Consider the following 14,960-nt stretch of genomic DNA (forward strand, 5'->3'; position numbering starts at 1 on the left):
CTCCTGAAAAACGACGACAGACCAAAGCCCTCTCTAGACCATCAGGGCCACGGAGACCGGAGGCTGGGACCGGGGGCGGCTGCTGCACCAGAACCAGCTGTGTTTTTCCTTCCTGTGAAAGGGACGCTTAGGGAGGCAACTGGTGGAATTTGGCCTGCAAGTGACATAATGGCACTGTGTCAACATTATTTCCTCATTTTGATAGCTATGTTGTGACTGTGTAAGAAAACATCGTCTTTTAAAGAAATGCTGCAGTACTTGGAGGAAAGGGGCCGTGACCTCTGCAATTTACTCGCAACTATTCAGAAGAAACAGTAAGGGATGTGTGTGCATGTGTGTGCACGTGTGAGTGGAATGGGAAAGGCAAATGTGGTGAAACGGTCAAATTCGGAGGAATCTGGGTGAAGGGCATATAAGAAGCCTTCATACGGTTTGCAACATCTGTAAATCTAAAATTATTTCAAAATAAGCTAAAAAAAAAAAAAGAGAGCCACCTTTAAGGCACTGAATACCTAAAATACATACTGATTTTGACCCCCATGCTCTCTTCTCTGGAAGCCTATTCCAAGGAAATAATTTCAAAGTAGGCAAAAGTTTCGTATACAAAATGCCTTCTGAAGTGCAACTCATAAAAGAACCCAGGGGGTAGATGTGGGGAGGTAAAAAACAGCTGAGAGAGCTCTGTGGGCTCCCACTCTGCTGGCTCCTGGTCCACAGCACATAGTCAGCCCACACAGAGCACAGAGCACTGCAGATCAGGAGGTCTGCAAGGAGTGGCTCTCCAGGTAAACCTGGGTTAGGAGAAACCTGTACTCCTTACAGCTACAACTATGTTTAAGAAAGTCAGCAGATCAGGGGCCCCTGGGTGGCTCTGACTCTTGAAAATCTTGATCTTGGCTCAGGTCATGATCTTGCAAGTTTGTGGGTTCGAGCCCCACGTCGGGCTCTGTGATGACAGCATGGAGCCTGCCTGGGATTCTCTCTCCTCTCTCTCCGACCCTCCAGCCCACGCATGCTCTCTCTCAAAATAAATACATTTTAAAAAGTCAGCAGATCGGGGCGCCTGGGTGGCGCAGTCAGTTAAGCGTCCGACTTCAGCCGGGTCACGATCTCGCGGTCCGTGAGTTCGAGCCCCGCGTCGGGCTCTGGGCTAATGGCTCGGAGCCCGGAGCCTGTTTCCGATTCTGTGTCTCCCTCTCTCTCTGCCCCTCCCCCGTTCATGCTCTGTCTCTCTCTGTCCCAAAAATAAATAAACGTTGAAAAAAAAAAAAATTAAAACAAAAAAATCAGCAGATCAAGAAGACTTTCACATCTGCAGCTAGTTCCCCACAGGTGCTTCAGGCCCACGTAGGCCAGACTTACACTGTCAGCATCTTCCATCCAGGTGTGCTTCCGATCTTCCTCCTCGATCCCAATGCCAATCACAGCACGCATGATGGCCTGGCAGGTGGCCACACTCCCAGCCTTGTCACACTCCTCAGCATCCTGCAAGAGGGACACAAAACTATAGTCCGGAGCTGCAGGTGCCTGACAGGGGCACGCTACGCCCACATGAAGAGGACGGACAGCCCCTGCACTGCAGGTCGGTGCGCACCCAAGGCGCTGATGCCCATCGAGCCCTCCTGCAGCCCACCCGGCGAGGTAACCCTCCTTTCCACCCAGCAGATGAACGCTTGACAAATACCTAAGGACTTAACAAGGCTGCATCTATGCACTCCCAAGCACTGCACAGGCAGCTCTGTGTGCACAGCACTGTGGGAGACAGCTCAGTGGCCACACGAGGCTCTGCATGGAACACACTTCCAAAGTAGTAAGAACCAAGACAAGCTCACAAACATTTGCATCTGTTAGTCTAGAACTCAGGATTCAAAATGGATAAAAGGAGGAAATACTCTAACTGGATCCCAGGGCCTTGCAGGCCACAGCAAGAGCTCTGGGTTTTACTGCTGTGGGGCAGGCAGGCACCAGAGGTTTTTAAACTAGAGGAGGAGTCACATAATCAGTCTCATTTTAAAAGGACAGCCCTAACCACTGTGTGGAGCATTAGCAGGGAAACACAACAGGACACACTGCCATGTCTGGGGGAAGCTGTGGTCTGGCCAAGGACTGCCACAACTGGGTGACAAGGTGCACCCGGACCAGGGACAGACGGCAAGACAGGCCACCCGGACCAGGGACAGACGGCAAGGCAGGCCACCCGGACCAGGGAGAGATGGGAAGGTAGGCTCAAACTGCTTGCCGGACGAGGGGTATGAGAAAAAGGAGTCAGCAGTGACTCACGAGGCATAAATGGTGGTGCTTCATACTGAGGTGAGCAAGGCTGAGGACTAGCACGCTTTGTGGGCAAACCAGGAGATGCACCCTGGACACATCAGGCCCTGGTACTGTCCCATGTCACTGGGGGACGCAGGGCAGCAGGGGTGCAATCCAGGATGTGGGGAGCACCCAGAGCAGAGTCCACATTTGGGGGTTCCTGTCCTGTAAGTGCCATTCTTGCTTGGCAATGTGGAGAGACGAGACCCTCACAGAAGCACAGACAAGTCTCAGAAAGGGGCTGAGGGCCAAACCACCAAGCGATTTAGAGGAGAGAAGGAGAGGGGCGCCTGGGTGGCTCAGTCGGTTAAGCGGCCGACTTCGGCTCAGGTCACGATCTCGCGGTCCGTGAGTTCGGGCCCCACGTCGAGCTCTGTGCTGACAGCTCAGAGCCTGGAGCCTGTTTCAGATTCTGTGTCTCCCTCTCGCTGACCCTCCCCTGTTCATGCTCTGTCTCTCTCTGTCTCAAAAATAAATAAAACGTTAAAAAAAAAAATAAAATAAAAATAAAATAAAAAAATAGAGGAGAGAAGGAGAACCAGCAAAGGAGGGGAAGTGGCACCAGCAGGACGAAAGGAAAAGCATGTGAGTACATGCAGACACGGTTCGAGGGCATGGCTGGTGGAGCCAGGCCTGTCGCAGAGGCTCCTGAGGTGTCCAGCGGGGCCCGGGGTCAGGGCCGGGACTGGGTTCCACAAAGAATGGGAAGTAGGAAGTGAGAAGGCAAGGAGAAAACCCGTTCGGCAGAGTCTGGAGCTCAGTAAATGGTGACTTTGCTCAGAGGGCAAAACCCCTCAGCCATAACACTCTTTGCAGGACACCACAAAGACACGTTTTATGTGCTAGCCTTAAAAAGACCAGGCAAGCCTCGTGTGCTTTCAGATCCCTTCATCACATTCAAATAGAAGCAAATAGCAGCAAAACACAAATTTTGAGGAAAGCTTATTTCTTATTTAATTTTAAATGTTTACTTATTTTTGAGAGAGAAAGAGAGAAAGAGCATGAGCAGGGGAGGGGCAGAGGGGCAGACGGGAGAGAGAGGACCCCAAGCAGGCTCCAAGCTGCCAGCACAGAGCCCAACACGGGGCTCGAACACACAAACCGTGAGATCATGACCTGAGCTGAAATCAAGAGTCTGATGCTTAACTGACTGAGCCACCCAGGTGCCCCAAATTTTGAGGAAAATTTTAAAAACTTCTAGCTCGTGCTGTGTATTTTTCTGCACAAAGCCAGTGTCTTAATGGAGGGTTTACAGGAAGCTGGTCTGAGAACCAGCAAGGAGACAGGACACCTACCATCCCCTCCTGCAGTAATCCTTCCTGACAAGATGGAAACACAGGCTGGCAGAAGAAACGGGACTCACTGTGGCCAAGCCAGTGTGCCCCAAAAGGGGGGTTAGGAATGGTAACTGACGTGCGCGGGCATTTCCGGGGGCACAGGGCGCTCGCCTCCACTCTGTGCAAAACGGGGCTCCAGGGAGAACCGAGAAGGCAGAGAGCTGGAGCAGGTAAGGCCTGCCAGGTGCACAGTCAGCCTCCAAAAAGCCCTCAGAGAACCAGAGAAGCTGCTGACTGAGCCGGAACCCCCCTGCCCCCGCTCCTGAGACAACGAGAAATCCAGACAACACCTGTGAAGCAGCCGTTGTCAAGACACTGGACACGGCTAACAAAGGGCTGTGAGGACTGAGACGCAGAAGCAGTCAAGGGGAGCCCCATGTTAGCCCAGCTCACCGCCTGGAGAGTTTCCAGGCCGCAGAATAGGGAGGGGGACCCAGGTGGGAACGCTGGAGGAGGCGGTGCTGAGCCCTAGAAGATGAAGCAGCATACAGTACACAGGATCAAGCACAAGAGAAGAAAAGTGCAGTGGAGAGACAACCCTGGCGATGTGCTCTGCAGAGAGCCACCTGGGGGTCTTCACTGAGCACCAAACAAAGCACGAGTGTTTGAAAAGAACCATCCACAATGGTCAGAGCACTCCTCAGAGCTCACATGGGGCCAGGAACAGTGCCTCTTTCCATGGCCAGACTGGAAACCCCCAAAAGACACAGGTCACTGGGCACAGTGCACAGAGAGGTCTCACCTCCACAGGGGGATTAGCCCTGAACTGTCCCAAACCCACTACTGCTGGGGTCCAACCTAGCAAAGCATTGAAGCAAGGTCCAAAGGACCAAAGCACCAGCTGGTCCAGCAGGAAAGCCTAGAGGACATACAGGAATGCAAAACTGCCCAGCACCCAGCAAGGGAAAATTCACGGTATCTGGCAACAAGTTGAACATTACCAGCCATGCAAAGAAATAAGAATATGCAACTTGTAATGAGAGGATTAACAAATCTATCAAAATTAATCCCAAATGGACAAAGACATCAGAGTTAGGAGACAAGGGCACTAAAACAGTCGTTATATTGAGTCTGTGTGTCCAAAATACCAGCACAAGGGTGTCTGGGTGGCTCTGTTGGTTGAGCGTCCAACTCTTGCTTTCAGCTCAGATCATGATCAAGCCCTGCACTGGGCTCTGCACTGAATGTGGAGCCTGCTTGGGATTCTCTCTCTCCCTCTCTGCCCCGCCTCCACTCGTATATACACTCTCTCTTAAAAAAAAAAAAGGTTGTACAGATGTGAAAGACATTTTTTTTTAATGTTTATTTATTTTTGAGAGAGAGACAGAGCATGAGTGGGGGAGGGGCAGAGAGAGAGGGAGACACAGAATCCGAAGCAGGCTCCAGACTCTGAGCTGTCAGCACAGAGCCCGATGCGGGGCTCGAACTCACAAACCGCGAGATCATGACCTGACCCGAAGTCGGTCACTCAACCAACTGAGCCACCCAGGCACCCCGAAAGACATTTTTAAAAGACCAAAATTAAATTCACAGAAATGAAAACTACAAGATCTGAAGTGGAAAATCCCCTAGATGAGATAAACAGCAGATCAGATGTTACAGAAGAACAAACTTTGAGGACAAAGCCATACAAGTTATCCAAAACGAAATGGAAAGAAAAGAAGAAAAGTTCTTTAAAATGTAACTAAGGCACCAATGAGCTACAGAGCTAACACCACACTCAACAGGAAAACCTAAATACTTCCCCCTAAGATCAGGAGGAAGACAAAGATGTTGGTTCTCCCTGCTTCTAGTCAACATTTCACTAGAGGTTCTAATCAGGGCAATTAGACAAGAAATAAAAGGTATCCAGAAGGGGGGAAAAAAAGAAGTAAAATTGTACAAGCAGATGGCATGATCTAGCATACTGAAAACCCTACAGAACCCATTAAATCTATTACAATTTAATAAATGATTTCAGCAAGGTCACACAAGCTCCATATTCGGAAGTCTACTGTATTTCCATACACGAATAACGAACCACCTGAAAATGACACGAAAATTCCACTTACAATAGCATCAAAAATAACAACATATTTGGAATAAAACAAAGTGCAATACTCGTACGCTGACATTGCTGAAAAAGCTGAAGACCTAAATCAACGGAAAGACACCCCATGTTCATGGATCAGAAGACTTAATACTGTCAGGATGCCAACAGTCCCCAAGGCAATCTGCAGGTCCCATGACATCCCTATCAAAATCCCAGCTGGTCCAAGTTTCTTTTATTTTTTTTTTAATTTTTTTTAATGTTTTTGTTTATTTTTGAGAGAGAGAGAGAGAGACAGAGCATGAGCAGGGGAGGGGCAGAGAGAGAGGGAGACACAGAGTCCGAAGCAGGCTCCAGGCTCCGAGCTGTCAGCACAGAGCCCGACACGGGGCTCGAACTCACGGACTGCGAGATCATGATCTGAGCTGAAGTCAGACGCTTAACCGACTGAGCCACCCAGGCGCCCCCCAAGTTTCTCTTTTGCAGGAACTGACAAGCTGATCCTAAAATTCATATGGAAACACAAAGAATCAAGCACACCTAAAATAATCTTGTAGACGACAAAGGACACTTTGTCACTTCCTGATTTCAAAGCTTTCTACAAAGCTACAGCCATCCGAATACCACAGGGCTAGCATAAAGACATACAGTCCAAGGACTAGGACTGAGTTCAGAAATAAACTCTTACACCGATGACCACTGGCCATGCACGTGGAGAATGAAGTTAAAGCCTTCCCTCACACCACACCCAAAAACGAACTCAAATGGATCATAAATCTAAATGTAAGAGCTACAACAGGGGCACCTGGATGGCTCAGTCGGTTAAGCATCCGACTTCAGCTTAGGTCACAGCTTCTAAGTTTGAGCCTCACATCAGGCTCTGTGAGGAGAGTTCAGAGCCTGGAGTCTGCTTCAGACTCTGGGTCTCCCTCTCTCTCTGTCCCTCCCCCTCCCCCACTCACGTGCGCACGCACGCTCTCTCAAAAATAAACAAACATTAAAAAAAAAACTTAAGTCATTAATTGTTTTAAAAAGAAAGAGAAGATAATATGTGTGAAGAAACAAAGCTAAAGATGACAAATTCCTTATGGGAAATAACACACAAGGGAAGACAGTAAAGTTGTATCTTGAAAGTACTGTGGAACAAGATTGTCAACCTAAATTCTATACCAAGGGAAAACAGCTTTCAAAAACAGATCAAATACAGTTTCCAGACACGTAAAAACTGGAAGAATTTACATAAGAAACTGTTACAGCCCTTCAGGCAGAAGGAAGAAGACACAAGTTGGAAACGTGGGTCTCCATGGGTCTCCACAAAGGAAGGAGGCATCGAAAAGTAACAACGTGGCTAAAAACACCAAGGAAATAAAGGGGCTGAATCTCAACGGTTGAATTTTAGAGGGACATGTGAGACCTTGCAGCCAGGATTTAAAAAAAAAAAAAGAAAAAAAAAATGCCCAAACACAGAGAGGCCACATGGCATGACACCCACACAGGGCAGAGGTACTGATCAAGAGGGGATCCCTGGGAACAGGGCAGCACCCCTCGAGGCCACCTCCTCAGGAGGGGTGAGGCCCCCGGGCGGACAACTGGACCTATAAGCAGACCTGTGGCAGCAGGAACACAAGAAGGAAGAGGCGGGAGGCCTGAGGCCACCTTCCCACCTTCTAATGCCAAGGGCAGTAGGCGAAACAAGAGGGCCGCCTGCATAGGGCCCTTGGTGGGGAGCAGATGGTGGTCAAGAAGCACTCCCCGCCCCAGGCTGACTCCACTACAGGCAGGGCCCCCAGGAGACGGGGAGTCCTTGCCCACAGAGCTCACGTGGTGAAAGTGGAAGGCAGGAGAGGTCGCCCATCCTGGAAGCCGGGTCAGAAGATCTTCAGAGACTTCACCAGCCCCAGGCCTACCGTTCTCTTTACATCGTATTATTTCTCCTCGAAAAGTGGTACTATTCACTAGTGTCCATGTGCAGAAAGTTCTTCAGAGTATCCAACCCACAGGTGTCCTCAGGGTGTCAACTCTATAAAAACTAAGGAAAAGCCACACATGCCTGCTTTCCTGCCAGCGTGACGACCCTCAGTTAGCATCCACCAGCCCCTACCCTATGAGAGACTCCAACGTGGTTTTTTTTTTAAGTTTATTTATTTATTTTGAGAGAGAGAAAAAGCACATGCAAGCGGGAGAGGGGCAAGGTGGGGGGAGGGAGAGAGAGAGAGAAAGAAAATCCCAAACAGGCTCCACACTTTCACCACAGAGCCGAGGCAGGGCTTGAACTCACGAGCCATGAGATCATGACCTGAGCAGAAACCAAGAGTCAGACCTTGGTTTGACTGACTAAGCCACCCAGGCACCCCCCAACATGCATTTTTATTTGTATTTATTTTTTTAATGTTTATTTATTTTTGAAAGAGAGAGAGAGAGCAGGGGAGGGGCAGAGAGAGAGGGGTTCAGAGGATCCGATACAGGCTCTAAGCTGTCAGCACAGAGCCCGACGCGGGGCTCGAACTCACGAACCATGAGATCATGACCTGAGCCACCTAGACGCCCCCCAACGTACATGTTTAAAGCAGACACCGAGACAGAGCTGCTTACGGAGGAGAGTCCTACCTGCTGACCTCACCTGGATCCATTGTTCGCGGTTGATCTCCACACCGTTAGCCCGCAGCGAGGTGATGGCTCGGTCAATGATCTTCTCCACCATCTGCGTGTTGCCATTGGCTTCCTCCAGCTTGGCAGCCGTGATCCAGATGTGCCGGTCTGTAGGGATGTTCTCCCGGGCCTTATTTAAGACCTTGCGGGCATTTTCATAGGTCTCTAGCCTTGCCAGAGCAAGCCAGAGCTGTGGGGAGACAACACCAGCAAACAAGAGGACAGCATTCAGCACAACCCGCCAGGTCAAACGTTGAGCCAACCTTAACAGGCCGCAGCACTTGCACAAACTTCTTTCTAACAGCTCTCAAGGATCCTTTAAACAGGGCCCGTGAACGTATACAGCAACATTTTTCACCTGATCTGATTAACCGTGCAGTTCTGCTTCTGACTTATTTAGTGACTCTGGTGAACACGAGAAGTCGACAGAGTCTCAGTCAAACATTTCAAACACCAGTTAAATGTACACACTGTGCCCGACTCATTCCAGGTGTGGCACAGAAGATGAGCAGGACGCGACTGCGGACTTCACAAAGGACACCCGGCTGTTCAGCCTTCTGGGGTTCTCACATCCTGGCTGTTCATTCTGCAGCATTTCATCACCAAAGATGTGTAGGGCTCTATTTACTTTTACATAAATGAAGATTAATTTTGCTTGGAGAATTTCACAATACCCCTTAGGATAATTAAGGACACGTTGGATATCATAAAACCAACACTAAAAATCATTGCACAGAATGCTGTGAACCAGAATGTTTGAAACTAAAGAAACCCAACTAGTTTGAGGCAACGAACCTCTCATGCTGGGCTGAGAGAAAGACGCCATTAGTATTTTCTACCACCCTCCACTGTGCAGGTCCCATTTACAAACTCTGAGCTGAACGAGAAGGACAGGCCCTTGCAAAAGAGTGCTCAAAACAGAATTCTCTGTAGGGGCCGGAGGCGAGCTAAGATTCCATTCTGCACTTCCATTAGGAGCACGAGTGACCACGGCCAGGCTGGCCATTCTGCCCAGCAGCCATGTTACGAGATGGCCTCGTATGATTTCACCCCGCCTCACGGCCCCAGAAATCACGGCTCAATGCTCAGCCGATGCCACTTCCAGACGCTGCACTTGGACTCAGGCAGAGCCTGCCAGACTCACCTCCACGCTGGTGGGGCAGCACTCCACAGCTCGGCTGAGCATGATTCTAGCATCTTCAGGCTCTTCCAGTTCAACGGCTGCCTTCCACAAGCGAACCGAGTTTGGAACATGTTCAAGGGCTGAGAAAGGTCAGGCAAGAAATCAGGTCACGGAAAAGCAGAAGCAGAAGCAGGATGCTTGTGTCACAAAGAGCGCTGCCGCCAGCAGGGCCAAAAGATCCCTCCCTTGGTGGCCAGGATCGCGGAGCAGCCCTTTATGTGGGTCCTCTCGAGTCTGGGGCAGATACAGCCAAGCCCAGGGCAGAACATCTTCAATCACAAGCAAGGCCAGGACACAGCAGACAACTGAGGGAGGCACAGGGAGTTGTGTGCCATGTCTGCTCCCACTCAGGCCTGAAAACCAATGTTAAGAACCACAAGAAGGCAATCACCCACGTGTGAAGGGCTGGCCGGGCGGGTCGCACGTGAGTGAGTGTGCAGAAATCGGGGGAAAGCAAAGAGAAGTGGCCCTGGGATACACATCTCCCCAGGCTGGTGTGCATCTGAGGGCCAGCTGGGTGTGGGCTCCTTCTTGGCCCCTGAGGAGCGCTGTGCGCTGACGCAGACAGACTGGTTCTGCAGCAGGTGGGCTCCTTTGGTGGCCCATGGCAGCCAGCATATGGAGTGACATCAGAGAAGGGGGACGGACTCCCAGAAGAGGCTACAACTTTGTGCAGTCCAGAAACTTCCAAACCTCTGTTTAAGCAACAGAACCCTTTCTTCATACACAATTTACCAAAAAGTCCAAATCAGAAGGCAGACCAACACAGAGCCCTGCAGCGTGAGTACTAGGGGAGGGTGAGGCCAGGCCCTCCGGGAGGCCCCCGGCAGGGGTGGGCTGACGGAGAACAGCACAGCTCAGGTCACTAGCCAGGAAAGCACAGCACTTCTGAGGCAGCTCTCTGATTTCATCTGAAATCAGGGCACAGACTGGGGCCTTCCGGGGGCACCCGGATGAAGCCAGGTTTCATCACCAGCAGATGAACTGGCAGGCTTCCCTGCCAATGGAGCTGAGCCTCCCTCACCAGCAGAAGCAACTGGCAGGCCTCCTCTTCAGGGGACGTGCCGCCCCCACCCAATCCACGGGGCTGCGTACCAGCGCCACGGAGCAGGATCACAGAGGGCCATTCGGAGTTCACGGAATCCCTCCCAAGGGTGGCCTGACGATGCCCACTGCTGAGCTGAGTCCCCTCACCCGGAACCATTCCCTAGCCAGCCCCTGGACTGGGCCAACACCCTGGACCCATTCCATTGGGAGCGGCAGGGACTGGTTCTCTCAGGGTTGGAAGTGCCTTCCCTGACTACAGAGCCCTTCCAGCACCACACATCCACTGCGTACTCAAGAAACCGATTTCACAGAGAAAAACGTGCAGCAAAGGGCTCAGACTGCGGGATCCCTTGGCCTTACCACATCCCCATCATTTGCAGCAAAGGCCTAGCAGAACAACGGGACACTAGTGAGCATTTCGAACGTGGCTGGGAGAAACACCCCGAAGCAACAGGCCTCAACATCATGGGATGCAACCGCCTACACGGGTGCTTCTCACGCAGCCAAAACGCACAGGTCCAGGAAGAAGCAGTGACATCCAAGCAGCTCCCCAGACTACAGGTCACAACCCACTGGGAAAGCTTGGTTCCCACCTGTGAACTCTGCAGGAGGCCTCAGAGCCACAGCTCTATCACACTGAAAGATGAGCCCTCTGAGGCCAGTGCACCAGCCCTGGCTGGAGAGGGGAACTCTCACCCCCAAGGGGAGACTGAGTGGCACTGTGTACTGCGGAAGGACAACCCATGACCAGAGCCCAGAGAGTGCTAAGGCCTGGCTTAGGATTTCCACTTCCAAAGTTAGTTAATGGAAGCGTGGCAGCCCAAGAAAGCAAGACCGCTGAGGACCTAGCCACTTCAGGAGTTCACAGTTTGAGTCCCTGGTCCAGGAAAGGACCCTGACCAGGTAAGGTGCTAGCAGAGGGCACAAGCAGTGGAGGAAGAAAGTCCTATCCTCCAGCCAAGTGACCAGCCAGAAACACAAGGACACACAAGTACACCCCTGCAGGCACACGTTAGCTACTTTGCCCCTGCTTCCCTTCTCCGCATTATACTGCAGATCAGTGGAAGTAAACTTCGTCATTCAGTCTCTAGCATCTGGAACTTTCCAGTGGGACTGAACTCACAGGGTCGTTACCTTCACCAAGAGATGGGTACGACGCCCAGGGCTGGTGTGTGTCCACTTTTTGGGAAGACAGTGGGAACTCCTCCACCGCTGTCTCGTCAGCAGCCCGGAGCACTAAAGCTAAACCAGCTGTTGCTGGCCGGTTCGGCTCCTGCCAGAGCTCTTCCCAGAGGCCAGCTACCACGTTGAGAGGCTGTAGCCAGCCGGTATACAAGGGGCAGCCTAGGTAGGGATAGACATGCCCGCAAGCAGAAGGCGGGATCACACAGAGGCCGACATGATCTACGGCCATGGCCCTGCAGGGAGGACACTCAGCTGCTATCCATCTGCTCACAGTGACCCGACAGTGACGGCCACTGGAGGCTGCCATGATTTATGCACCAAAATACACGGTTTCAGGGTAAAATAACTCCACTTCTATGACTGTATTAATCGCAGAGTGACATAGACCTTCACGTCTATCATAGTGAGCCGAGTTGACAGGAGGCAGCCAACAGCCTAGCCTCAGGCCCACATGTTGCCCTTATACAGACCAGGACACCAGCTCAAAGGTCTAATACCACGCTCAAGGTCACTCAGGTGTCAGACTAGCATTCCAAGTTCAAATCCTCCCAACAACGGACTAAGAGGTCAGCTGCATTCAACTGAGACCCAGAGCTCCCATGCCAGCAACTCAGGGCTGGAGAGGTGTCCTAAGTCACTGATGGAAGTAGCTGTCACCTTGATTCTCACCAAGAGCTAACTGAAGCAGCACCCAGCTCTGCCCCAGGCATCTGAAAAAAGAATGCTGTTCTTGGAAATACTCTGAGGCCAGGGGCAGGCCAGGACCAAGAGCAGGGATTAGGGGCAGAGGCCAGCTTGGGGACTCCATGTTCTTTCTACCTTAGCACAGCTCTCTGAGAGAAGCAGAGGCAGGAGAGCCGTTGCTCTAGAGATCCAGCACAGCTTGGAAAAGCCATCAGTCAACACTGCTCTGCAGGCCCCACCGCCATGCCCGCTCCCCTCTCCAAATCTGAAGCCAGATGGAAATGAATCCAGGTAATGTGGTGGTGAAAAAGGAGTGGCCACAAAGACATTTTGACCATTCATCATGAGTTGTGGCAGGCGAGATTCAGTAGAGCTTTCCTAAATAAATAATGCTAATTACCCACAGTTTAATATGTTTGTCATTAAAGAACTAATTTTCTGGCTAAAAACAGACAAGCTGATTTCTATAAACCAAGACAGGTGCTAACTTTCTGCTCCTGGCCTCATTTTAAAAGACTGGCTGAGCACTTAACGGGTCGTAGGGCTGCAATCGAGAACCAGACCCAAGAGAGGAAAACACGCATGAACACACACAGGCACAAGGGGGACTCTGCCCGGCCTCAATCAAACACAGAGAACAAACAGTCAGAAACTGTGTGAGAACACTCGCATGGCCTGAGGTCACACACCTCTTAACATCTCATTCAAACACCCACCTTAAAAACAAGAGCCGGGAACCTCTCACCGAACACTGCCCTCAATCCTACAAAACATACCTCGCTTTCCCCACACCACCAATTCAAGCAGAGTTACGCCACTGACACAGGTTTACTCCGGACCAGCCCTCTCATGCGCATCTGCTCTGGAACAGAGACCAGAAGCAGCATCCACTTCACAGGCTGTGCAGGGAGAAACGCGGCTCTTAACGCGAGCTCTGCAACAACGACAGTTCACCACACAGGCTCCATCTGGGCAGTGACTCCTGGGTGGGGACAGCCTCCTCGCCATACAAACCATTCACTGTGACAGGAGCCGATGGCACATGCCACCCTGCTTGAAGCACCAGGCGAGAAGACAGGTGCTATCCCGTGACCCAGCAAGGGTTTCAGGAGACGGGAAGGACCCCATTAACACACAGCTCTGCTGTGACCACCCAGTTGGTCCAGCCTTAAAACCACGACACGCTACCTGCCACGGCGTCAGGTTCCTGACAGTGGAGAAGACGGGCACCCCAAAGCCTGCCCTGGGCTGGCCCGGCTTGCCCCCCACAGACACCACCACATCAAGCCCCAAGAAGCAGGTTCCGAATGAACACTGTTCTTACAGATGGGAAAACCTGGGCCACAGCGTGACTGCTTACCGTGCTCGAGGTCACACAACGGGAAAAGGCAGGTGTGGGATATAAACCCGAGTGCCTCATCCAGAGTGGAAACTACCCCCCGATCCAAGAGGGTCCAAGAGCAGAGGCAACCCAGCCCAGAAAAAGGCCTGAAAACATCACCCATTCCCTAACCGTTTCCACCAAAAGCCTGAGCAGAGCAGTGAAGAGTCTGCTCTCCGAGCGAGAACACGGGCACCAGGAGTGGAGAAGGTGGCGCCTGCCTCACGTGGGTCACAGCCCCAGATGCATCTGCTGGTGACGGCAGCCCCAGGGAGGCTCACCTTTGCGAAGAACCCGCTTCTTGGCGCGAATGTCTGTTTCCAGCTCCGCTGCTCTGATGTAAATCCTGACAGACTGAGGGAGGTGACGGACAGCTTGGGCCACCACAGCTTTGGCTGTGTCCCCAGGCTGCAGCCTGGCTGCTTCTAGCCAGACATCTTCACTCTGTGAGGCAAAACAAAACAACAGAAGTGTCCGTGCAGGCAGTAAGCTGAGGCAGAGCAGCAGGCGACCCCGAAAGCCTCAGGAACAGGAGGGGCTGGGCTCATCAGACCCACGGCCCCAGGTTTTACAATCAAACCTAAGTCCGTGAGCTTGGTCTCAAACACGCCTGCACCGGGGGCCCCGTAATGCCAACGCTTGGGAATGTCGCTCCAGCACCTCTGTGTCCAAGTCAGGGAAACACACAACACTACGAGAGACGAACAGTCTGCCCTTTGGGATGATGAGTCAATCGACAGACGAAATGGAGACGTATCGGCATGTGGCTGTGGGATTGCCTGGGAAGTTCTAATTTATGCCTGATGTCCTGTGTTAAGGGTTCAGAGAGGGTATCTTTCACTGCCAAGGGCACCCCATCTGCACAATAAATGTATGGTGCGTTAGAGGGTCTCAAAGGACTTTTTAAAGCTTGTCTAGTCTCCCCACCTCTCAAAAAAGTACTGGAATAGTCTCCTAAGAGTGAGAATTAATCTTTATGCCTCTTATATTAGGTGGGGTGGAAAAGCTGACCAATTTAGCTGTCTGGTTAAGGTTATCCTGCCATTAAACTAACCGTAGATGAGCCTTAAACTCTAAGTGAGAATAAGCAGGAAAAAGCCCTTTAATACTTTTTGCCTCCTCCCCCTGGCCTGTCCAGCTGTGTGGAGTCTC

At 51.5% G+C, this 14,960-nt stretch overlaps 1 protein-coding gene across 1 annotated transcript in view; it reads right to left on the minus strand.

Annotated features, from left to right (window-relative positions):
• PRPF6 (pre-mRNA processing factor 6) overlaps window positions 1–14,960 on the minus strand; it is a 48,419-nt gene that overhangs the window by 14,076 nt on the left and 19,383 nt on the right. The window contains exons 9-12 of the mRNA XM_023250933.2: window positions 14,090–14,252; window positions 9,473–9,591; window positions 8,300–8,518; window positions 1,363–1,485 (exon numbers count right to left, since the gene is read on the minus strand). Coding sequence (XP_023106701.2) covers window positions 1,363–1,485; window positions 8,300–8,518; window positions 9,473–9,591; window positions 14,090–14,252 — 624 coding nt within the window. The remainder of the gene's footprint in view (window positions 1–1,362; window positions 1,486–8,299; window positions 8,519–9,472; window positions 9,592–14,089; window positions 14,253–14,960) is intronic.

Source organism: Felis catus, chromosome A3, assembly GCF_018350175.1.
Source record: "Felis catus isolate Fca126 chromosome A3, F.catus_Fca126_mat1.0, whole genome shotgun sequence".
In the NCBI taxonomy this organism is placed as follows: Eukaryota; Metazoa; Chordata; class Mammalia; order Carnivora; family Felidae; genus Felis; species Felis catus.